The sequence below is a fragment of the Python bivittatus genome, unplaced genomic scaffold, assembly GCF_059951505.1.
Source record: "Python bivittatus isolate LINGU-HERP-01145 unplaced genomic scaffold, Pbiv_v1 ctg000400_np1212, whole genome shotgun sequence".
Classification (NCBI taxonomy): domain Eukaryota; kingdom Metazoa; phylum Chordata; class Lepidosauria; order Squamata; family Pythonidae; genus Python; species Python bivittatus.
The window spans coordinates 3527652-3552079 of NW_028277073.1; the positions used below are offsets into that span (position 1 = coordinate 3527652).

At 37.6% G+C, this 24428-nt stretch overlaps 1 protein-coding gene across 6 annotated transcripts in view; it reads right to left on the reverse strand.

The window, feature by feature from the left end:
* HERC4 (HECT and RLD domain containing E3 ubiquitin protein ligase 4) overlaps window positions 1-24428 on the reverse strand; it is a 51225-nt gene that overhangs the window by 6241 nt on the left and 20556 nt on the right. For all 6 annotated transcript variants that reach the window (XM_088144307.1, XM_088144305.1, XM_088144306.1 and 3 more), the window contains 12 exons: window positions 23992-24152; window positions 23292-23368; window positions 21684-21817; window positions 19800-19859; window positions 19588-19699; window positions 15951-16140; window positions 14387-14559; window positions 13076-13195; window positions 10552-10650; window positions 3555-3722; window positions 2532-2675; window positions 445-611 (listed from right to left, as the gene is read on the reverse strand). In XM_088144307.1, the coding sequence (XP_088000433.1) occupies window positions 445-611; window positions 2532-2675; window positions 3555-3722; window positions 10552-10650; window positions 13076-13195; window positions 14387-14559; window positions 15951-16140; window positions 19588-19699; window positions 19800-19859; window positions 21684-21817; window positions 23292-23368; window positions 23992-24152 (1605 nt within the window). The remainder of the gene's footprint in view (window positions 1-444; window positions 612-2531; window positions 2676-3554; window positions 3723-10551; window positions 10651-13075; window positions 13196-14386; window positions 14560-15950; window positions 16141-19587; window positions 19700-19799; window positions 19860-21683; window positions 21818-23291; window positions 23369-23991; window positions 24153-24428) is intronic.

Here is a 24428-nt window from a genome sequence, read left to right on the forward strand (position 1 = left end):
AAGTCTGTCTTGACAACAGAGGAGAAAGCGTTTGCTCTTTCTCCTGCAAGCGGCCTTCTTTTCTTCTGAGGGTCTACTCAGATTTCAGAAAAAACATGAAGCCAGAAAAAAGGCTGGGCTAATGGGTTTTTAATTTAATTTAATTTAATTGATCTCAAAACAGAAACAGATAGCACTGACTTCTGAGAACAATAAACGCAAAATGGTTCTTATCATCAGATTTGTGTTTTTAATCAAGCACATTAAACCAAAATTGATTAAACCACAAATATATAGATATATCTCTTTAGTAAAAATTAATACTCTAAGCAGTGCAGAGTAAGAAACATTTATATACCATCTTCTGATTAACATTATAGTAACTTAATTCTTCGCATTAATGAAAAAGCCAGAGTACAGATAATTTACTTTCTATATTATAATTTCAACTGCAATTGTGTTCACCTGCCAACATCAGGCATTAACTCTTTGAGGTCTTCCAAGGAAGGTTTCCTGTTCAGAAGCTTCTTATATAAAGCCAACGGAAAGTGAAGTTCTACAATAGTAAAATTATATATTGCTAGTCCGCAAACAACACCAATCAGATGAAACAAGTCACTGTCTTCAAAGGTCTGCAAATGCAAACAGAAAAACAAACAAAAAGTAACTCAACAAGAGAAAGCAAAGCAAAATAATGTTAAGCTACATTGTTCTATGCAGACATGCATATTACCTAAGCTTTAGGTGTACGTTCAATAAATGTCAAACCTCAAGCAAAATTTGAACCTTTTTGAAAGCCGAAACACTGAAAGTTAACTCATCCACCTGTTACAGACTGGAATCTACATTATTAAAGATTCTTCTAATCAGCTAGTTTCCCTGCGGCTTACAGAGAAAAGGGCATATCTACTCTGACAATCCTCCCATATGATAAGAATTAAGGGGAGGCTGGCCACTACTTGGGTAAGAGTCAACAGAAAGATGCGTTTGTTGCCTGGCACAAGATGCGCCCTGCTAGTAGGGACCAGAGAAGAGGATGGAGATGTGCTGTGATACTTGCTCCCTAGTTCAGAAGCTGACTTCAAAGAATGAATGGGCTTCCCTTCTTCCTGAAGGATCAAACAAGCAGTTTAAGGTTCCTGTTGTACCCGGCATCCTTAGAGGTCGAAACAATTCTGTCTACCATTCATCAGTTATGCTGATGTACCTCTGCAACCTCTTCTAGGCTTAAATACCTTGGCCGCCGTTCCCATGTCCAGTAACATCCTGCTTCTGTTACTGTAGTAGAGCTGAGGAACCACTTGGGCCCTGAAATTGCTGTTCAGATTTTAGGGGTCACACCTACACATTTGTACATAGATGATGAGTGCATTCGCATATATACCTACACACTGCTCAGTATCACACTGTTCTTGCTCAGGAACACAATGATTTTCAGTCCCTGTTTCTAGGCGATGGTCCCTTGTAGCCTACCTGGGACCAGGGAGACCTGTGCAGACTACGTAAATGGCTTCCAAGGGCCACATACAGCCCATTGGTGTAGTGGGTTAGAACTGGGAAGGCTCAGATACAAGTCCATCCTCAACCACAGAAACTCATTGGGTGACTAGGAGCCAGTTATTCTTTCAGCTCAAAGTACTGCAGAGGATTGTTGCTGTACGAAAAAAAAATTGGAGGAAGGAAATGCAAGGATATAACTAGTTTAAACATAACTGCAGTAACCTTTGTCCACGTTTAAGCACAAATTAAGATACTGGTTCTTATCTTTTAATCTGTAACGCTGCTTAGGACAAAAGTTTATATGCCTTTTCCCACTCAATCTGGCTGAAGTAACAATATAATTCTCTGAGACCCTTCTTCAGCTCTAGACATTTTCTGAAGCAGACAGATCAGGGAAAGAGCCTTTTCACATGGCCCCTCCATCGCAGAATTATCTTTCTAGAAGCTCATCTGGTGCCAATTTTGATTCTTTTCTTTTTTTAAGTCTATTTGTTCCACAACTGTTAGAAATGTTTTATATATATAACATTATATATATATAATGTTATATATATAAAACATATATATATAAAAAACACAACATATAACTGTTATATGTTGTGGTTATGTTGCTTACGCTATTGTTTTTCATGTAATGCTATGAACTGTATGTTTAATTTTAATTTGCAAATGGAAAAGCAGCACATATGTTTTCCTAAAATAAAACAAATTGCAGCTTATAAGTCCCATTTCTCAGTTCAATGTAGTGGTCACAAAACATAGACCCTGCCCCCCCCCCACTGCAGTGTTCTTCTCCTCAACAAGTGACTAATACCAGACGTCATCCAAAAAGCACATAACCAGAGACAGCTGCATGCACCTGTCTAAGAGGATCGAGAAATGTGGACAGAGGTAACACATCCAAGCTGAAGCACAGAGCCAGATGCAGAAATCCCATCACGGTTCACAAGAGAAGAGTTGGATGTGCACCTAGGGTCAGTTTGCAAGGCAAACCAAAATCCATTCACTGTCATCACACTAGCAAAAAAACCCCAATCCTACAGATTACATACCTTATCTGAGAACCAGATCAGTCTTGAGTCCTCATTATACCTAAACATTCCATATTTGGGATCTAACAGCTCTCTCATAATAAGCAAGAAAAATTCTTTGCGGACTCCTCCTGCATCAACAGCTTCTTCACCTACGAAAATAACCTAACATTGGCAATGAAGTTAGCGTACTTCATTATAATTATTACATCCAAGTACAGATTTGTTGCATGGATAGCAGAATATCAAAAAAACAAACAAATTTATCATGGATCTCAGATTGATCGTAATTTTCTATTTTTAAATATGTTAATGAAGCTCCAGTTCTATTTTGTTAAGTTTTTCTTTAAAAAATAATGACACGGGAGTTGCCGGTCAGAAATTATTGGCTCTCCAGCGGTTCGAGCCCAGCTCCGTGGGACAGGGTGAGCTCCTGTCCCTTGTCCTAGCTCCTTGCTCACCCAGCAATTCGAAAGTTATTCCATCTGCGAGTAGATAAATGGGTACTCCCGTTTAGATGGGAGGAACCGGCGGTGCTGCGCAGGGGAGCAAAATACCGGTGCTGGCCGAACTCCGAATGCAGCCGGCATGAGCGGCGAGCGGCGAGGAAGATCTACGGAGGAGGAAAAGCCCAGATGACCCCCTAGCGATCCCTGCCGGTCACACAGCGTAATTAATTGTATAATTGTATGATATGTACTTTGTGAGCCGCCCAGAGTTCCCCATTGGGGGGAGATGGGCGGACAATAAATCGAATGTAATAATGATAATGATAATGATAATGATAATGATAATGATAATGATAATGATAATGATAATGATAATGATAATGATTATTATTATTATTATTATTATTATTATTATTTTGAATGGCGGGGAATATTGAATCCTTTATCAGCCAGGTATTTTTCTGCTCAAAATTTTGGCATCCCACCTTCTAGGCACTTCCAAGATGAAGCTTTAGAAGGGAAAGAGCAGAGGAGGGAGAAACATGACTGTAAGCTGATGTCTATCACAAAATTAAAATATTCCAAAATGCCATACCTTGAGAGGCTTCTTGTAATCTAGATTTTTTGTTTTCCTTAGGACTTCTACAGCATCCCCCACAATATTTTCTCTGCGCACAATTAAGATCAGACATGGATTGACAGATTCAAATACCGGGAGAAAAATAGATGAGAAATTCTGTCTGTGAGCCTCATCAACAGCCATCTGGGAAAAACCAAGTAAAAGCCTTAGGAGTAACAGTAATAGTAGTGAGCATGGGATGAAAACAGAGTTAACGTTTATGAAAATTCATAATAAGCTAGTAAAATTATACTAACATAGTGATTTCCAGCATCGGCCACTTAGAGGAAAGTTTTTCTCAATCTGCTCCCCCCCAAATGAACAAGCATAGTGTTTCCAACCAATGAATAGTCCAATTAAACAATTTCTTGCTGCCTAAAGCTTGCTTTGACCTCATCAATGCTCAATAATAATAATGATGTTTCAGGGGTCTTTCAGTAATTGTCAATTGCAGTGACAGCTACACAGGACATCTGAGGGCACAGCCAGAAGCTGAAGGACCACCTCAAGTCTCCATCAATGTGACACCCAATTTTTTCATCAAACTGTAATTTTCAGTGTGACTAAAGGAACAAATTATTAACATTTGGAGAAAAACCATACTAGCTGCACTTCATTAACCTATGTTGAATAAATTTAAATTGAACTACAGTTGCAAGAAAAAGTATGTGAACCTTTTGGAATTTCATGGTGTTCTGCATTAATTTGTCATAAAATGTGACCTGACTGTCATCCAAGTCAAGAGTATTGACAAATATAATGTGCCTAAAATAATAACACAAAAACAATTCTGATCCTTCAGGTCTTTATTGAGAACAATCATAAAAACCTCATAGTGCTAGTGGAAAAAGTATGTGAACCCTTGAGTTGACCTCAAAAAATCTAACTGGAGTCAGGTGTTAACATACCTGGAGTCTTGTTAAGAAATTGAGTTTGGAGGTGTGGACTAGAGCCACATTGACTGATAAAAACCACTCAAACTTTTTGAGTTTGCTCTGCACAAGAAGAATACACTTATGTGAGCCATGCCTCGCCAAAAAGAGCTTTCAGAGGATCTATGATCAAGAATTGTTGATTTACATATAGCTGGAAAGGGTTACACAGTGATTTCAAAGACCTTAGAAATTCACCAGTCTACAGTTAGGCAAACAATCTACAAATGGAGACACTTTGGGACTGTGGCTACTCTACCAAGAAGTGGGCGCCCAGGCAAAATGACCCCAAGAGCACAATGAAGACTCATCAATGAGGTAAAGAAACAACCCTGAGTGACAGCCAAAGATTTGAAGGCATCATTGGAACTGGCTAACATCTGTGTTCATGAGTCTACAATACGTAAAACATTGAACAAGCAGGGTGTCTATGTCAGGACACCACGAAGGAAGCCACTGCTTACTACAAAGAACATTGCTGCATGCCTGAAGTTTGCGAAAGAGCACATTGACACTCCACAGCGGTATTGGCAAAATGTTTTGTGGACTGATGAAACAAAGATTGAACTATTTGGAAAGAACACGCAGCACTACATCTGGTGTAAAAAGGGCACTGCATATCATCATGAAAACATCATCCCAACCATAAAGTATGGTGGAGGAAACATCATGATTTGGGCCTGCTTTGCTGCATCAGGGCCTGGCCAGCTTGCAGTCATTGAGGGGAAGATGAATTTCCAAGTGTATCAAATCAAATCTTCAGGATAATGTGAGAATGTCTGTACGTCAGCTGAAACTCTGTAGAAGTTGGGTGATGCAACAGGACAACGACCCAAAACACCGGAGCAAGTTCACAACAGAATGGCTTCAGAAAAACAAAATCCGCCTTTTGGAGTGGCCAAGTCAGAGCCCAGACCTCAACCCAACAGAGATGCTATGGAATGACTTGAAGAGAGCCATACACATGAGATGTCCAAAGAATATGACAGAGCTAAAGCAGTTCTGCCAGGAAGAATGGGCTAAAATCCCTCCTGAACGATGTGCAGGTCTGATCCACAGCTACAGGAAGCACCTGGTTGAGGTTATTCTGCCAAGGGGGGTTCAACCAATTATTGATTCCAAGGGTTCACTTACTTTTTCCATTAGCATTTTGAATGTTGAATGAGTGTGTTCAATAAAGACATGAAGGATCAGAATTGTTTTTGTGTTATTATTTTAGGCACATTATATTTGTCAATACTTTTGACTTAGATGACGGTCAGATCACATTTTATGACAAATTAATGCAGAATACCATGAAATTCCAAAAGGTTCACATATTTTTTCTTGCAACTGTATATCCTGAGTGTGTCTCAGTATACTGTACATATCTCCAAGTTGGTAGCACGAAGGCAATAATATTGGCTTGCAAAATACTTTGTTGTTGGAGATCCTGATTGCATAGAATAGCTTGAGAATGCTATCTAAAACTGGGTAAAACCAGTGACTGTCCTTATGGCTGGTACACTAGTCTACACTTTATCTTACTAAAAAAAAAAAATACATGAAAGACTCAAGTGATTCAAGCCATGATTGGCAATGGAGCTCAGTATTATGAGCCTATCTGTTGGCAACTACAACATATGGAAGATTATGATTGGAATGTAAGAAAATGTAAGATGATGAAGAGCATTAATTAATTAATGAAAGAATGAATGAAACTAAATTAAAAATGAAGAAATGAATAAAAAATAGCTATGTATTTGTGAAACAAAGAGAAACCAGCAAAATGAAACTAAGAGAAAGGGGAAGAATGTAACAGATCTGAATGAAGGTGGTCTGCTCTTATGGAATTCACCTGATAAATACATGTAGAATGTAAATGAATGGGTCTAGTTGTGAACGAAAGGTTTAAAAAGGTATATCAGAAAGTATGAACTGGTGCCATTTAAGCTGCTACAGGTGCATAAAAAAGTAGGAATCTATATGCTAGTGGACAGCTGCATGTTCCTCTCCAGTGAATGGTGAGGGCTGGTTCCAGTTGGTGCTGACGGGGGGGGGGGAGGGGGAAGGGAGAGTTCTAGCCACAGTCCCTTCTCTGTGGTGTCCCTTAGGGCTTAACGTTCTCCCCATTTCTATTTAACATCAACATGAAGCATTGATACCTAGCTTTACATTTCCACCCCAGGCTGACCAAGTGATGCTCTGGAGGTCCCCTCTGGAGGCTGTGGGGATCTGAATGGGGAAGAACAGGCATCAGCTCAACCCTGGCAAACTGAATGCCTATGAGTTTTAGGATGCCCTGGGTCCAGGGTTTTTCTATGCAAGGATTGGAACTGGTACACAACTTGAGGACTCATGGCTCCTATTCAAAGAGTGTGTGCCAATCGTGGCCAGGAGAGCTTTTGCACAACTGCACCCCTTCCTGGACCTGGAAGCACTGCTTACAGTCACTCATGCCTTAGTCACCTCCTGAATGGATTACTGCAACATACTCCACATGGGGCTGCCCTTAAAGACCAACTGGAAGCTGCAGCTGGTACAAAATGCAATGATGCAGGCAGTAAAGGGAACACCTCAGTACACCCATGTTATACTCCTGCTCCGTGAGCTGCACTGGTTGTGCTCCAGGGGCCTGGGGTCAGGAAATGAGACCGCCTGTTGAGAGGACTTTGCCATTTGTTTTATCCGGGTTACCCCCAGTGAACACAGTAGCTTTTTAGCATTTGTTAATCTTGCTTTTTATTGTTTTAACATGTGGTTAGCCACCCAGAGTCACATTCACAAGATGGGTGGCAATATAAATTGACTTAATAAATAAAAAATAAACATTCTGAATGAAGACAATCCATGAGGAAAAATATCCTGTCAATGAACAGATGGGTGGGAATGTTTCAAATATGTAGCTTAAGATCAATCTATTCATGCATACACATGGACAAGAAATAAATCAAGAAGCATGGTTTGACTTTATGACTGAGAGCATTAGTAAATGATTCAACTGATTCAAAAGTGGTGAGAGATTCTGAATGTGAGACATACTATTACTTGGTAGCATCAAGAGTGGAACTTCAAAAAAGTATTCATGGAAGAAGTGAAAAAAAATAGAATGAAAGCAGAATGATTGTGGAAAGATTAAAAAGCCCTCTATGAAATTGTATTAGAAGATAAATTAATCTCCCAACAGAATGAATGGGAGACAGACATAAGGAGATAAAATGGGGAAGGTGCTTGGAACACAATGGAGTCAGAAAGTGGAATGAACTGTTGAGTTGGAAAATGAAAAGCTATTTTGATAAAAATAAAAATGTATGTCAGCAGGATGAGCTTGTTTGGTAAGAAACTAGATGAGGGTAAGTCTGAAGTATTTTAGAGATTTTAGAGACTCATGTGGAAATGACAAGTCTATGTCACAGTGGAATCAAAACAGACACCATGAAAGATAATGCCCAATTAAAATATGATGAAAAGTCAGTCATAAATTCTTTAAGTGTCAGTTCCACAGAGTCAGTAAAAAACAAGAGCAAATCTGACAGTACTAAAAACAGGGGACAGAGGATTTGAACATCCTTTATAATATATGTAAGTATGGTTTATTGCTGAATCACTACAGTTGTTGGGAATATTTTGAATATGGCTTCCTAACTTCCTTCAATAAATGTTACTTAACACACATTTTTGGATTTCTTGTGAGCTTAGCAAAGTGTTTTCATTCCAGCTTGAATCAACTCTACAACAATGTTGTTATAGAGAGTAAGGAGATGATCTTGAGGGAAGTATGCAGGATCTATTGCCTAGACAGAAGAGGCATTTTTGGAGAAGCATTTTTTAAGTCCAGGATGAGATAACATTCAGAAGTAGCTCAAACGGACACCTCCCTAATCCACTGAACTATAACAATGAGGAGGAGGTCCAGCAGTGTCAGACTTGTAAGATTCTCTCATTGTAGCCAATCTCAATAACAGTACTTTTAGCCTTCCACAGGAGACGATTTCCTGGGGCTAACAGCTGCAAAATGGCAAGGCTGCAAGTACAGATGGTGTAACTGGAGAAATGTAAAAAAAAAAAGGATGTATTTTGCTCATGAAGTTGGTATGTGATATGTTAAACATGTATGAAGATTACATCTCTGCCTGAGAACTGAAAAATGCCACTATTTTTTCCCCTTTACAAAGGGAAAGGTAGCAAGAATTTCTTCTGGCAGACAGGAGTCCATATACATTTGTTTAATAAATAATAGAAATTAATAAAAGTGAATGTTAGAACTACAAGGAGATCAGTTTATTAAACCTGCCCGGAATGTATCTAGCAGTCTTCTAATTGTAAAGTACAAGAGGTGACAATGAGCAAAACATGGGAAGTACAGTAGGGCTTTATGCTACACAGAGGATATAAAGACCAGATTTTTGCTGTACAGCAACTCATAGATTAATCAATATATGAATGTGACAAAGAAAGATACTGAATATTTGTTCCGTTAGACAAAGCATATAATAAAGTGAATAAGCTTGTATTATAAAAGTTCTGCACCAATATGGATTGTTTGTTGCTAAATGAAGTAGGAGCAGTATGTGATGCCACCAAAGCAGGCATATATGTGAAAAGAATGCTTAGCAAATGGTATAATACAGGTAGTCCTCTTTTAGTGACCATAATTGGGACCAGCAACTCAGTTGTTAAGTGAAGCAGTCACTAAGTGAAATCATGACTGTGCTTACGATCCTACTTCAGCTTTTCTTTGCTTTACAGACCTGCGGAGACTGTAAATATGAAGATTGGTCGGAAAGCTACTTTTTCATCACCATCGTAACTGCAAACAGTCACTAAACAAGGCAGTCGCTAAACATGGTCTACCTGTGATGAGCAGGTATAAAGTAAGTTTGAATAATGTCCCTTTGGTTGCTTAATATATTTATAGAGAAAAATACAAGAAATGCTTATAGTGATATTAGGAGTGTTGCTGGGGATATGAACAAACTATATTTTTTATGTAGATGTTTTATGTGGGTGGCTAAGAATCTCAATGATTAAAAGAATATGAGATTGCACATTGCAATTAGTGATATGAAACCAAAAATTAATGTATCAAAGATCAAGACAGTTGTGTTGGATAGGAATAACAAACTAAACAACTGAAAGTTACATATAAATAGCAAACTAGAATATTTAAATGCTGGTAAAAATGTAATGGTCTGCTGTAAGGAAGGAATGATTGTCAAAAGCAGTAAAAATAGCTTTGTTATATGAAATAAAATTGGAATTGTTGGGAGAAACAAAAGTAAGTGGGATGCAGCAGAAATTGATTTCTTAAGGAACAAAAAGAGATGGGATCAAGAATGAATGGGTGATGAATTAATGTGGACTGAGTACAAAAGTGGTTTGGTCATATAGAGAGAATTCTTTAGGCCTGAACTACAAACAAATATATGAAAGAGGAATGTATGGGTTGAGAAGAAGGAGAAGACCCAAAACATCATGACTGCAGTTTTGAGATCCTCAAAAAGAGTGGTGAGAAGTTTACTGTATAGAAAAAGGCAATGTAAAAGCAGTTTACAGATGTGGAAGAAACAAAGATGATTTGCAAGGATGGAAAGATATAGTGAATAGTGTCAGTATAAACTGAATTTATCAGTATTTTTCTTTTTCCCTTACCTCTTGCCTTAATTTCTTTGGCTTATAATTTCTTACTTCTTTTCTAGACTTTGTATCATGTTGCTTATCACAGAAAGGGAAAAGTGTGATTGGTATCCATTTACACATATCAATTGAATTAAATAACATTTAGCTTTCGTTCTGACCATACCAACATCTCTTCCCACTCTGCGATGTGATGCACACAGCAAGCCACTCAAGGCCAAGTGTGATCCTCAGCCAAAATCAGTGCCTGTGGTTCCTCTTTTAGAAGAAATGGGACTATAAAGCATCTTTCAAATAATGGAAGATGCAGGAGAAGCTACTTATTCTGAAAAGGCAAAGTACACACTTTTTAGTTAAATTAATCAAGGAACAACAATACTTGCTTTGTACATTATTTTAAAAATAGTAAAGCCCTACTAATTTACCTGCATCTGCAGGACTGCATCTGTTTGCAAGAGTGTTGTCTTTGCCTGCGCATCAAATACAAAGGGATAGGTGCAAATTGTAACTGGTCCATCTGACAGCTAAAAAGAAAAAAGAAAAGAATTACTGCAGGAAATAAGAGGAAAAAAATGGAAAAAAACATTGTTTAATTGATTATAACAAGAAGCCAAGTTTAAACATATGAGTCAACAGATGCAGCTGTGGAATCTTTATTAATTATATATTAATTTTAACGATATAATTAATAAATTATATATTAAATAATATATAATTATATTTTTAATTTTTATTTATTACTGTAATTTTGTAATTTTAATTGTTCTGTAAACCACCCAGAGTCATTTAACGAGATGGACGGTGACAAAATCGATAAATAAATAAATAATCTATATGCCATTTTTTCTTTGGTAGCTCAGCTCATCCAGATCTGGCAATATTTTTCAAGTGACATATTATCAGGGTAATCTCGAGGTCTACGAGCAAACCCAAGAAATTAACTTTGTTGTGTCTGGTTTCTAAACTGGAAATCAAATAATTGCTTACCTCATTTAATCCATGGCTGATATCCTACTCATAACAATGCACAAAAGGCAGCAGTAATTAAGAGGAAAAGGCACGGTTAGCATGTACATTTCCACCTTCTTACAGTGCTGAGCCAAAGAGGCAAAACTAAGATAGGCCTATCACCTCCATGTCAGGCCCCCCAGAACAGCGCTAGAACAGAACAATACCACCTCCCAAGGCTATCATTGCCTCTAGACAAGTTCTGTGCACTGAATGCCAGTGCCATGCTGGAGTGTCCTTTGACCTTTCTTGGGTTTCTTATGCCCCATTTATGGTTCTTGGCTACTGCAGGCTCTTAATAATAAAACTCTAGCGTCTTCACTTCTGAACTTTGCTGAGCACGCACAAAATTGTTACATGAAAGGATGAGGCAGAAACAGAAAGGCAAGTACTAACAAGGTTAACAAATGAGTCAGTTTGCTGCTGAAAGATAGGGCTCTCCAGCTTTAAGATATCAGCCACTTAGTACATTTATTCCCAATATTTTGTCCAATCATCCTTAAAGGCTTCGGTAAAGTAATACCAAATTACTCTTAATGGGAAAAAATGAACACAGCTTTCCATTCCTTGAGTTATTAACAGCAGAAACAGGTTTCTCCATCAATATTTCTACCCTATGTATCCTAAATTGCTTTTCAGCTATTCTCCAAAGCAATTTCAAAAATATTTCAGACTTGAGATACAGGAACAGGGAAAGAGAGATTTCTGATCTAAAAATACAATCCGTACATAGTGGGATGGCAGCCGTGATTTCAGAGCCTGTTGTTGCTGAACCGGAGAAGTGGAGAAACAACAGATGTCATACCTCACTACAACAACGTGAAGTCAAATAAGGATACCCTACCAATGCAACTTATCTGAGTAAATCATGAAGAGATCTGAGGGCAGAAAAGTTTCTTGAAAAGGTCTTAGCGTTTTGATTAAAGTCATTTAGTGATGCAAAGTTTTGCAGTTTCAAAATATTTAGCTTTAAAGCTCAGATTTAGTACAACTTTCAGTATAAGCTAAGAGACCATGTTCTGACCTTGGGTATTATCTCAATTAGTGCTTGACAGCACAAACAAGAAACACACCAGAAACTTGAGATAAACATTTCTGAGCAAGAGACACTCACAATCCAGGAAATCTATCACATTTCCAACACAAATATATCACTTTTTTCCAGATTATAAGTAGTATGAAAAGTACTTTCATATTCTATTTGTACCTTACATGATTTTTTTAAATACAGTATGCATGTCTGTCAAGTTTCTAATGGAAACTTTTCTTGGAAAATCCAAGATGGATTTTCTTTATACAGAAAACAAAGTTTGATATAAAATGTGGAGAAGATAAGGAAGTGCCTCAACAAAATTTGTTTTATTAGTCTGACACGAGGAACAGGTTTATGGCAGCCGCTCTCTTAAAAAGCTACATGGCGTTTTCGGCTTCCCCATCCCAGGTAGAAAGGGGGATGTTCTTTACAATTTTCCTACTTGCAGGAGACTCTCTTCTGGAATTCAGAAGAAGAGCGCTCCTTTCCCCTAGTTCAGAAAGGTCAGTGTCAACAAAATCAGTATTTGGCTAGTAATTAAATGGGAGGCCTTCATGGAATCCCAGGAGAGCAGAGATTCATAAGCAAAACATCCTAGAAGAATGCAACCTCTTTTTGTGCTGCTGCTGCTGATTTCCTAATTACAGCTTGACTCGAGCACATCTTTACCTTTTTTAAGCCAGAATTAAAAAAAAATTTAATTTATTTAACTGGCTATTATCTTCTCCAATGCAGGAGCTCAAATAACCCAAAGACACACATTTCTCACCAATGCATAATTTTGTATGAGCAAAATCATGCAGTGCACTCACTAACAGTTGGAAGTGACAGAAACCAAGAATTGCAACAATCCATTGTCATGCAGCATATTTTAAAAATACAGTGGGAGCAAAAATTAAGACATTTACCATTCCATATGCCTGCTGCTGCATCCAGTTGAAGTAGTCATTTCTTATATCAATCAAATCCTGTATTTCATGTATGTAGAATTTATCATACTGTATTATCTGCCCACCTCTTTCGTTCACCTAAGTTTAAAAAACCGCAAGGGAACCTGTCACGAAAACTATTTCTCATTTCATTTCTAACAAACTGAAATGTATGTTTCCAGATGAAATGTTGTCTATCTTTATAAATAATAGATAAGCTACAAAATACCCATTTTCATATATGAACAATGTCCCTTTTCCATGCCATAACAACGTTAGACCACCTCTGACTCATAAAACGATTGAGCAGCTGGTGAGAACAAGAATCTAATCGTGTTTTTAATTTTCTATATGCAGATATACCAAAATATCACAATAAAGTTTAGAACTTTATTATGACTAGAAACAGAGCATAATAATGATTGTTGTACAGTATTTTGAACCACTTCCTTATATCTATCTCAATAACTGAAAACTTCTGCCATTCATTCTTAATAGAATTTTGGAGATGTATTGAAACAACAGTATTAAAAAGGAAATGAAAAAAAAGATGGATTCTTCTTAATAGATACAATAAGGGTTTTTAAATTTGTGTTGTAATTATGGGATACAAAGATCCTTGTTAAATCACAGAAACTGGTTACAGAATGCAATTGTGATAAAATTCTGTTTGAATTTTTCTAGTAGTACTTGTGTGTTGTACTGTGTTGTGTGTGTGTGTGTGTGTATTATAGAAGTTATGTTGAAGAAATTAAGACATAATAGTTAAGACATAAATATGCATTTTGATCAAAATGTACCCCAAATATATCTTGATACTTGCCAATATAATGCAGTGGCTTTAAAAAGTGGAATTAACTTAGTAGCTATTTACATAAATTGAATTGGTATCAAAGTTGAATGTCTGCAAGCGTGTTCAAAACTGTAGCCTCACCACTTCAGCTTTGGCTTGACATACTGTAGCAAAATAGTTTTCTTGAAAAATTAACTGGCTTAAATATTAATTTCTACTGAACTTGTAAAATTGCTATTAGCTCATTTGCTTAGATTTCCAATTCGGATGTTTTATTAAATCAAAGCATTTCTCTCCATTAGAAGATAAGAAAATGTTCCCTCCAGTGACAACTACACAGTTGCCAAACCAATTCCAACTGTCTACAAAATAAGAAGGCACTGTAAAAGAACTTAGATCTGTAAATTAATATTAGTACCAGCTACAGTGAAGACAAGACAGATATAAATTGAATCAATCTCAATTTACAAATAAGAATACAGATTTCCAAGACATACCCTATGTAATATTTCCAAAACTTTGAGGGAAGCATGTAGACAGCTTGCAAAGATTCTTTGCTCTGAAGCAGGGATACCCAACTTGTACAATTTCAGAAGATGGACCACAACATCTTTGTAAAGTTCCACTATTTTGAGGAACAACGGAGGTTCCAATACAGACCACCAGTTTTCTACAGACAAAAAAGATGGCAGTTACACTACCAGACTGAAACATTCTGCAACTTACTGGATTTGTTTTTGTCTAGCATTCTCCATAACTTCACTTCATCTACTGTTTAACCCTACATCAAACAGAACATCATTTACTATATTATATGTTTTAATTAAAAAACTCTTTAGTTGCTTCCAGATCATAAAAAAACTTCTAAGGTGACATAGGAAGTAAAATATACTAAAATATCAAGCAAGCAAACACACTAAACAAATCAAATCAGGAGAAAATCCATCTTTAAAAACAATGAGCAGAAATAACATTTAGAATCCCTAAAATAACAGGTAAAATATCATGATACCCCACTTGTGGAATTCTTTCTAGAAGAAAAGTACACTTGGTCCACACTATTCAGTTTTAGACAACAATCAAAAACACATCTGGACCAAAATGTTCTCTGAATTGATGCTGCACTGTTGTTTTGATTTGTAGTTTGATGATATTTTTAATACCCTCTGATCTCCTTTATGAGAAGGGACACTCTATAAACAAAACTGATTATCATATGAAGAATATAATTAACTCATGAATTGCTGTGCACCAGGGGCTAGTCAAAGGCAGTATTGGTGGCAGAAGAGACCTGATCCTCCAAAAGCAACAATAAACCTTGGAAGCACCCTCAAAATGTGACCTTGATCCTTTGGTCAAAACACAGTCTCACAAGTTGCCACTGCCAGATTAGCTTGATTAGATTCCTACAACTCTATCTTATCTAGTAAGTTGTTAGCCTACATGCCATCAATCATTATGTCTAAACATATGTTCAGGACTATCTTAGCCCAGTTGATTAAACAGACATTGTCAGCACCGTCTTAAAAATAAATGGGATAAAACTGATCCTGAGGAACACCACAGCTAATAACTAAGGGAACTTGCAAAATCCCCCTGCATAAACTCTTGAGAGTGCTCAACCAAACAAACTAGTGCCAATGTAAAAGAGTGCTTAAAGTCCTCTAATGGACAAGAAGGATACCATAGTGGTTGAGGGGGTATAAACTGTCACTGATAGATAGAATGCATCAATGTGCATTGTGCTGAATCTATCTAGTTCTTAACTTGTATCCTTCATCAGCAACAATATGGTCTAGCTCTTCATATGGGAAATCCAAAAGTAAGTTTTATTTTACATATAGTTTTACAACCAATAACAACAACTTTGCCATTTATATATATAATACATGTGAAGGTAAGCTTACAATAATACTTCTCTTCAGTAATGTAAGAAAAAACAAACAAACAAAAAAACCAGAAGGAACATACACACCTACTTGCGTTTTGCAACGTACTCATTCTTTGCCGCAGATTAACATCTATGCATTCATAATTGACGTTAAACAAAACCAACCTTACCGAGTACTTTCAACGGAGCTTTTTCTAGGTTCACAATAGCAGTTGCAAATGGAATAGCCAAAGTCATGTAATTGTTTGCCTCGTTCATTAAGGGGCATTCTGGCAGTGTTAGAAACAGCCTTAGGGCTTCCACATCAGGCAAGGAGCTGGTCAGTTTAGGAATAAGATTCTTCTCCAAGCTGGCTGCCACCTGGGGATGTTGTGCAAGACGGAATCTAGTTTTAAATTAAAAGCATGCTCTAGGGGAATAAATCAATAAGGATCATACAAAGAAGGGCATACCACACCTCTTGCAATTAAAAACACAGCTGAACATAAAACTTATTTTTAAAAGCAAAGTTAAGTATTTTTAAATAAAGCTGGTAGAACGATGGCCATTTATTTCTGTTCCAGAGTATAACGAACGCTACTAAACAGGGGTCTCCTCAGGTTACGGTCAAAAAAAGCAAAATGGCAGCCTTGCTGGTACAGTCAAACTCTGCCTGGTTTTATATGCTGCCCTGTTGTGGCCACCCTCTTGACTTTTTTGACCACATCCTGTGGACACCCCTGCTACTAAAAATATATTTATTTGCTACATTTGAATATATTATTAATACCAAATTTGTTTTAACCATATTTTGTTGAAGAAAATTGTAGTTTGCTTCACCTTGTATTCGTTTGTTGTCCATCCACCCACCTGCTTTCCAAATTCCTTACTGTTATCCCCATGGACCTTGCAGGCATTAATAGGAAATAAGGCTTCAAAATGGGACAGAGAATACAACTCGCTCACTTCTGAAATCCCCTACAGTGCTCAGCACAAAGAAACAGAATTCTAAAGGGTCCCTCTGTCAAACCATTCCTCCAGTCTTTTGAAGCCACAGGCCATTCTATAGTGATTTCTTTTTAAAGAAATCTAAGAATAATCTTAACCTTTATTTGAGACCTTATTAGGCTGAAAAGAATAAGGGAGATTGCTGCAAAAGAAATGGAAAAAAGGGAAATGGGAGATGGCTCAGGAAACTTCTAATCTTTGGTCAAACAGTGTAATTCCAACTTTGGAACTACTTTAGTTTACTAAAAGGAAATTTGTTGCTTGCTTTTAACACATATGCTTCTTTAGATATGAACCAAAATGCCTGTAGTCAATGGTACACAATGAATGTGAAAAGAAGGTCAGAAGTCATTCGTGTATTTCTAAACTTTAGCTTTTTTTTCTTTTTCATTCCTTTCTCTTTCCTTATTTTTTTCTTTTGATTAGTCTTTCATTCTATGTAAAAATTCTTAATATAAATGCAAAAAATCATACAAGTTGGAGGAATGCAGGCAACAGCACAGGCAGTCTCTAGATTACATAGATAAGAGAACCCACCTTGCATAGATGAAAAACTAACACTTCTAGCATGCTGGCAAAATTTGTCCAAACTGACCAGAACAATCTATACTGGTAGGGAATTCTGGCAGTTGAAGTCCACACATCTTAAAGTGGCCAAGTTTGCAAAACACTGATCTAAACCATTATCAGTGAATGCTGCATGTGGCACAGATACAAGTAAGACTAATAATTTACTCAACTCTTTCCTTCTGTATCCTGTGAAAGTCTGAACTGACCAAAAACATGATGGAGAAACATTAAACTATGTATGCCCTTTGCTTATGGAGAGGCTGAGTGACTTGCTTAATATACAGGGTAGTCCTCACCTAACAACCACAATTGGGACTGGAACTTCTGTCGCTATGCTGTCCTGGTTGCCGTCGTTAAGTGAACGCCCCGGTTGTTAGGCAAGGCAACTTCCTGCCGGCTTCCCACAATCAAGTCAGTGGGAAGCCAGCAGGAAGTTGCAATCCCAGGCATTGCCAGCTGTGGGAGGGAGCTTGGGTTTTGGCACAGAGCTTTTTCAGTGAGCCCTCAAGACTGAGAGGGAGTTATAAGATGCGCAACATCCCTTCGGCTGTATATTTATGGACAAATATATGTAAGAAATGCTTGTGGGGATGTTAGAGGTGTGTTGGTTGGGGACATGAAGAAGCTATGCTTTTTAGGCAGATGATGCCGTGCACTTAGCTGAGAATCTGAATGATTTACAATGAATGATAGACTATACGATGCAATGAGCAGCATGGATCTGAAAATTAATGCATAAAAAACCAAGGAAGTTGTGTTTGACAGAGAAAAATGGAGTGAACAATTTTAAATTATACATCAGTAAAAACATGGTAAGTAGATGAATTTGTATAGCTTGGTAGAATGTTTCCAAAAATGTGGAAACGGGTGGAGAAATTTTAAAATGTGCAAATGCCGATAAAATGTAGCAGTTACCATGTGGCATGCTATGAGGAAGGCGTGCTTGTCAAAAGAAGTAAAATGGCTATGAGTCTGCTTCTGCTCATTCTGTTACAGGAAAGTGAGAATCGGGTATGTCAGCAGTTAATGCTGTTGATGTAAACTAGTAATAGTTTTTGGGTTTTTTTTAATGTCATGTCTTACTTTCTTTGGTTCATGATTTCTTACTCCTTTTTTGCACTTTGCCTAACACTGCTGATCCTGAAAGGGAATACAGGAATGTATGCCTCTGTCTACGTATGTGCGTGTAGGCCTTCACAAGGTTGTTGCAGGGATAAACAGCCAGAATGGAAAGGATGAGGGTGGGGGTGGGAAATAAGATGAAACAAAAAGATCTGTGAAAACACTAACAACGATTTCTTAATTACATGAATTATTTCACTGTCTAACATTCCTCCTCGTATCAGTATATCCAGGCAGCCCAGTAACAGACTAAGATTAAACCAGTTAAAGGAAACTGAGATTCATTAGCCAAATTCAAACTACTTTTATGGAGTTATTTTGGCCGGAGACCATAGTTTGTTACACAAGCTTGAATCAAAAGTATAAACAGATTTCTACTACATTATTTATTGTTCAATGTTTCTGTGCAACCCACCTTAATGAAATTCTAAATACCGTGGTACCTCGGGTTACGAACACCTCTGTTAACGAACTTTTCGGGTTTTGACCAGCTCCAGCCGCAAAAATTTACCTCGGTTTGTGAACTCCGCCTCGGGGTACGAACAGGATACGCCATTTTCCCTCCCGTGACACGGTCCGCAGCCATTTTTCTGCCCGACACGTGGTCCGCAGCCATTTTCCGCCCCTGACACGTGGTCCACGGCCATTTTTCCACCCCTGACACGTGGTCCGCGGCCATTTTTCCGCCCCTGACACATGGTCTGTGGCCATTTTCCACCCCTGACACGTGGTCCGCGGCCATTTTCCGCCCCTGACACGTGGTCGTAGGGAGGGGGACTCTCCCTCCAAGCAATAGCCACCTCCCTGTCCTTCACACCAGAACGGATTAACAGTAATTACATTGAACCTTATGAGGAAATTTCCTTTGGGTTGCGACCAATTCGGGGTGCGACCAGAGTCACAGAACGAATTAAGTTCGTAAACCGAGGTTCCACTGTACTAATAAAAATCTGTTTTCATCACACATTTTGACAATTTAGGAAATAAATATTAAATTAAAATGTATTACATTTGCAATTTAAATTTCCCCATGCACAACAAAAAGAATGTAGCGTAGATCTTAACACAGAGTAGCACTTATGTCACAGTGGAATCAAAAATGAACTTAAAAAGATTTTTAAGGCCAACCTGCTGAGATATATGTGCATGTTCCGGCTGAATAAGTTTGTGAAATAAAAGTCTGGCAGCATTCATATCCACCCCTGAGAATCTGGCACTCGTTCTGTAGTGATCGTCATTGCTACAGAAAGAAGAAAAATCTCGCTTTGTACTTATTTTTTATATTTTAAATAAACAAATGTTAAGGATTTCATTCAACTATGTATTTATTATCCACTGACCTGACAGCTAAAAAGCTTCCATTTAGGCAGCCAGCAGAAGAAAACGTTCCATCTATTTCACTATTACAAAAGGAAAAGGAAAAAGAGAAAAGGAAAAACATGTAAGGCCGTTAGTGAGTGTGACTGAGGCACCCTTTTCTTCTTCTTCTTTGTTCCCACCTGGGTTTGCCATCTCTGCCATCTTAGATCGCTTTTGTTTTGTTCTTTAATGTTTTTAACAATCTGTAAACTGCCTAGTCAGGCAACATATAAATTAATAGATTACTATAAGTATTGTTGTTGCTTTATATAAATGTCACATTCCAATAACAGGCATGTAATCCAATGAAGTACACATGGGGGTGGGGGGGGCAGCCTTTTACTTATTTATGGAATTTAATACCCCAGCTTTCTGTTTAAACTTCCTTTGTGTTTAGAGAGCCAGTCTGGTCTAGTGGTGAAGGCTCCAGGCTAGAAAGCAGGAGACGGTGAGTTCTAGTCCCACTTTAGGCATGAAAGCCGGCTGGGTGACCTTGGGACAGTCCCTCTCTCTCAGCCCAACCCACCTCACAGGGTTGTTGTTGTGGGGAAAATAGGAGGAGGAAGGAGTATTAGGTATGTTCGTGTGCTGCCTTGAATTATTTATAAAAATAATAAAGGCGGGATAAAAAAAAATCTAAAAAATAAAAACCAACACTGAAAGCAGCAATAACATTTTTGCATCTCCTAGAATAATGAGAGTCAAATAAACTGCCTCAAGGAGTGCTTTTCCCACCCTCCCAATACTTGAGCATCTTCAAAAAAGCCTCTCCTGTTGATCTGAGTAAATATTCTTTGTTCGGCTAGTGGACACATTTTGTATTTTGACAGAATGTCATGGGCATTCAAGGAAAATGGTTGTCACATAGGGGGCACTGCCCATTCACAGGAGGACTGCAGCTGAGAATATAACTAGTCATAAAACACCCATTTCTCAGAAGGCCAATGGTAAAATTGCTCCCTTTCTTTAGCCTTCCAGAATGCTCTTCATAAATCCCCAATTCCCTTTAGTCTATTTTCTCTGCAGGTGGTTCTAGGGCAGCGTTTCTCAACCTTGGCAACTCTAAGATGTGTGGCCTTCAACTCCCAGAATTCCCCAGCCAGCATTGAGTTGGCCACACCACTTAGAGTTGCTAAGGTTGAAAAACACTGTTCTTGGGCCGGAAACCCTTTTTCATTCTCTGAGAGCAACTGTGGGGCCTGTGTGGAATTCCCAGAAACAAACAATGCTGTTTTGTTTTGTAGCATGCCAGCTTCCCTTTTAATTCTGTTCAAAATTAAAATACTTTTAAAAGGATAGAATGGGCACACACACAAAGACCCTTTAGCAATTGGAGGAATTTTGCTTAAACTGAATTTGTGAGAAGGCAATCTTTTACTCTCTCTGCATCAAGGTTCAAAATACCAATGGACCTGAACAACAGATCCCACAATGCTGGGAAATCGAGATTAGATTTCAATATCAGTGTGATTATTTTGAAACCAAACACCCCCCAAAAACTAGGCAGCACACAGCCGTGCCGTTCAGAAGGCAGCATTTAGCTCACTTGACTAATTGTGGAAATAGTTAAGCAGAGTTGGATCTGGTTAGTCCTTGGATAGGAGGCCACCAGGAAAATCTATGGCTAGTCTGGGAGGTTTAAAAAGTTCTTTTATGGCAAGCCACTTTCATATTGGTGCCAAGAAAAACATATAAGATATGCCCATGTGGTCACCAGGAGTTCAGTTCAATTCCAGAGTCTTTATTTTATGGCTCTGGATGATGATGTAAGACTAATTTATTCCAAGAACCGATTATGTTTGACCAGATAAAGCACCCAGCTTTATTGTTCATAGGATCTGTCAAAAAGTAGGAATAATTCTTACTTGGCTATCTCCACAGGGAGTCTCCCTGCACCTGAAGACGAATAATTTACTAATCTCTGAATGAAAGCTTCGTTCACAGTCCAGATTTGTTTTGAAGCATTAGGATATCTGAAGTCATCTGCTGGCACCAAATCCTGCATTTAAGTGGTAAATTATATATTACAAGTGATTGTTTCGTAAACTGCAAACCCCTTACTCAGAGCTGTAATTATTTATTTATTCTTATTTATACCTGTATTCAAGTCAGCCAGCAGTGTTTTACCACGCAACATTGAATAACAAAATCAATGATTAATGTCATAGAAACAATTTAATAAGTAACAATAAAACCATATACAATCCCTTCCAGTTTTTATAGCTTGTCCTGTTTTTATTTCCAAGCCACTCTATCTCTTGTCCACTTCTTATGTGTTCATATAATTGACAAAACATAGGTAAGATCTTCTGATTTATTATTTTAAATTGTTTTAAAGTAAGATGTAGGCCAGTATCTGCTTCTGTTCAATTCAGGCAGGCTCTCACGTTCTAACATGAAACATTTAGCACCAGATTAATCCATCAGGTTTTAAAGGGCTAGGAAGTTCATCTAAAACCTTTTAGGGTATTTTAGGGATTAGAGTATTTCATAGGAGAAAAACTGATTATACTCTGGAATGAAAGGCAATTATGAGATAAAAATAAATCACATTCCTGTGAAATCAGGAAATACCCTATACAACACTCGTTAGTACTGATCTGCACTTGGTTGAGAAAGTATTTTAACTGTAGGGAATCATAATTTTAGTTTTACAGCTTTTTCCTAACCTAAGCATTGTCTCAAACTGCAAAGCTATAAATATTTCTGCTTTTCAGATTGAAAATGAAGAGAGACTGATTTGATTGTAACTAGAAGCCCTTCACGTTTGAAAATTCTGAATAAACAAACATTTAACATTCTAATGTTCTAGAAATGTCAGAGAGGTGTTAGACACCCAGCATTTCAAAGTTTGTCTGCTTTTGCTCTAAACCAGTGCTGGCTGGGGAATTCTGGGAGTTGAAGTCCACTCATCTTAAAGTGGCCAAGTTTGGACAACACTGCTCTAAACAATAGCACAGATACTCAGCAACAAATTATGTAATAATTACACAATAATACAATAATTCAGGTTCAAATTATTCTACACCAGACTCATTATGAAAAGACCTAGCTCCCTAGAGAAGGCTCTAATGCTGGGGAAGGTAGAAGGAAACAGAAGAAGAGGATGACCAGCAACGAAGGTGGATGGACTCAGTTACAGTGGCAATTACACTGTTGGACGACCTGAAGGACCAGGATGGGACAGATCATCATGGCGAAAATCTATTAATGCGGTCACCAGGAGTCAAAAACAACTCGATAGCACATAATCAATCAATCAAATTAAATAATTACACAGATATTCAGCAACAAATTATACAATTATCCAACAATTTAAGTTTTAGGAAATCTCTTTAGAAAAAAAATATTTTAAGCAAGCTAATATACAACAGATACACCAATTATGCTCCTGAAATGGGGGAAAAACCCACTAATATTAAGCCAAAGTTTCTGCTATCAAGCTTATCAATCAAAACAAATAAATAACATACCCGTGGAGTAACATAATGTGAAAAGCTTTGGTCTCCACCAGAAAAAATCCTCTTTACACAATAATAATCTTCACCATCTATAATTAAAATAAGAATATCTTGAATGGAACAGCTCCTTAATTTAAGTATAAATGAAATTAAGAAATGTAACTACTGTAACTCTGACATGTCAGCTAACTCAACAGATATTTCAGTTAACATATCTTATTCCAGAGTTTCACAACAAGAATGGTTTCTGTTTTGTATTATATTTACAATTATTTTTTTATACTCTTACAGAACAAATTGGGGGCTGACAATTTCCTAAGGACCAGATTTTCCTTATATAGAAATTAAAAATCATGTTGTAATGTATTGTTACTACTGTATGCTTAATAAAGATCTTCTCATGAGACATAGATTATCAAGAACTAAATAATTATTTATCACAATGACATGATTTGAATATTCCACCAACTATATGTTTAGTATAGGGTTTAGTATATGGTATATGGTTTAGTCAAAATTTGTTCACTAAACTAGAACTGGCTGGGTTTGCACAACATGCAAAGCATAAACAATGGTTTAAATGTAAATGCAACAGACTAAGCCAACAAATAAATCACATGATACAGTAGAATAATGTGTGAACCCAGCCAATATCTTGAATAGCACTTCACCCCAATAACAATCCAAACAAATAAAGCATAGGTGTAATCACCTGAATTTAGTGGGACCTGGCCACTGTATGGAAGCCAATTTCCTTTAACTGGAAAGGGACTTTTCCTGTTACTGGTTGTTCCCATGCCTAACTGTCCATTACCTCCAAGACCAAAAGAGTAAATTCTTCCAGTTGAGGGAACAAATGCAGATGTGTGCTGCCTAGAGCAAAGAGGAAAGAAATATCCAAGAAGCAAGAAACAGGGAAATCCCAGACTATTCTCTAAAAAGCTATTCAAAAGATAACTTATTCATTTATTGCAAGTTTAGCTCACCCAAGAGTCCCCAGCTCCAGGTAGGTTTGAGTCTAGCTAAGCCATAATGTTGCTTGTTTGTGCTTTAGTGGACCTCAAGAAAAAAGCATGGTTTGGAAACCACAAGGTAGAGATTTTCATATCACATCAAACATAAAACAAACAGACCTTCTCATGATTTAGT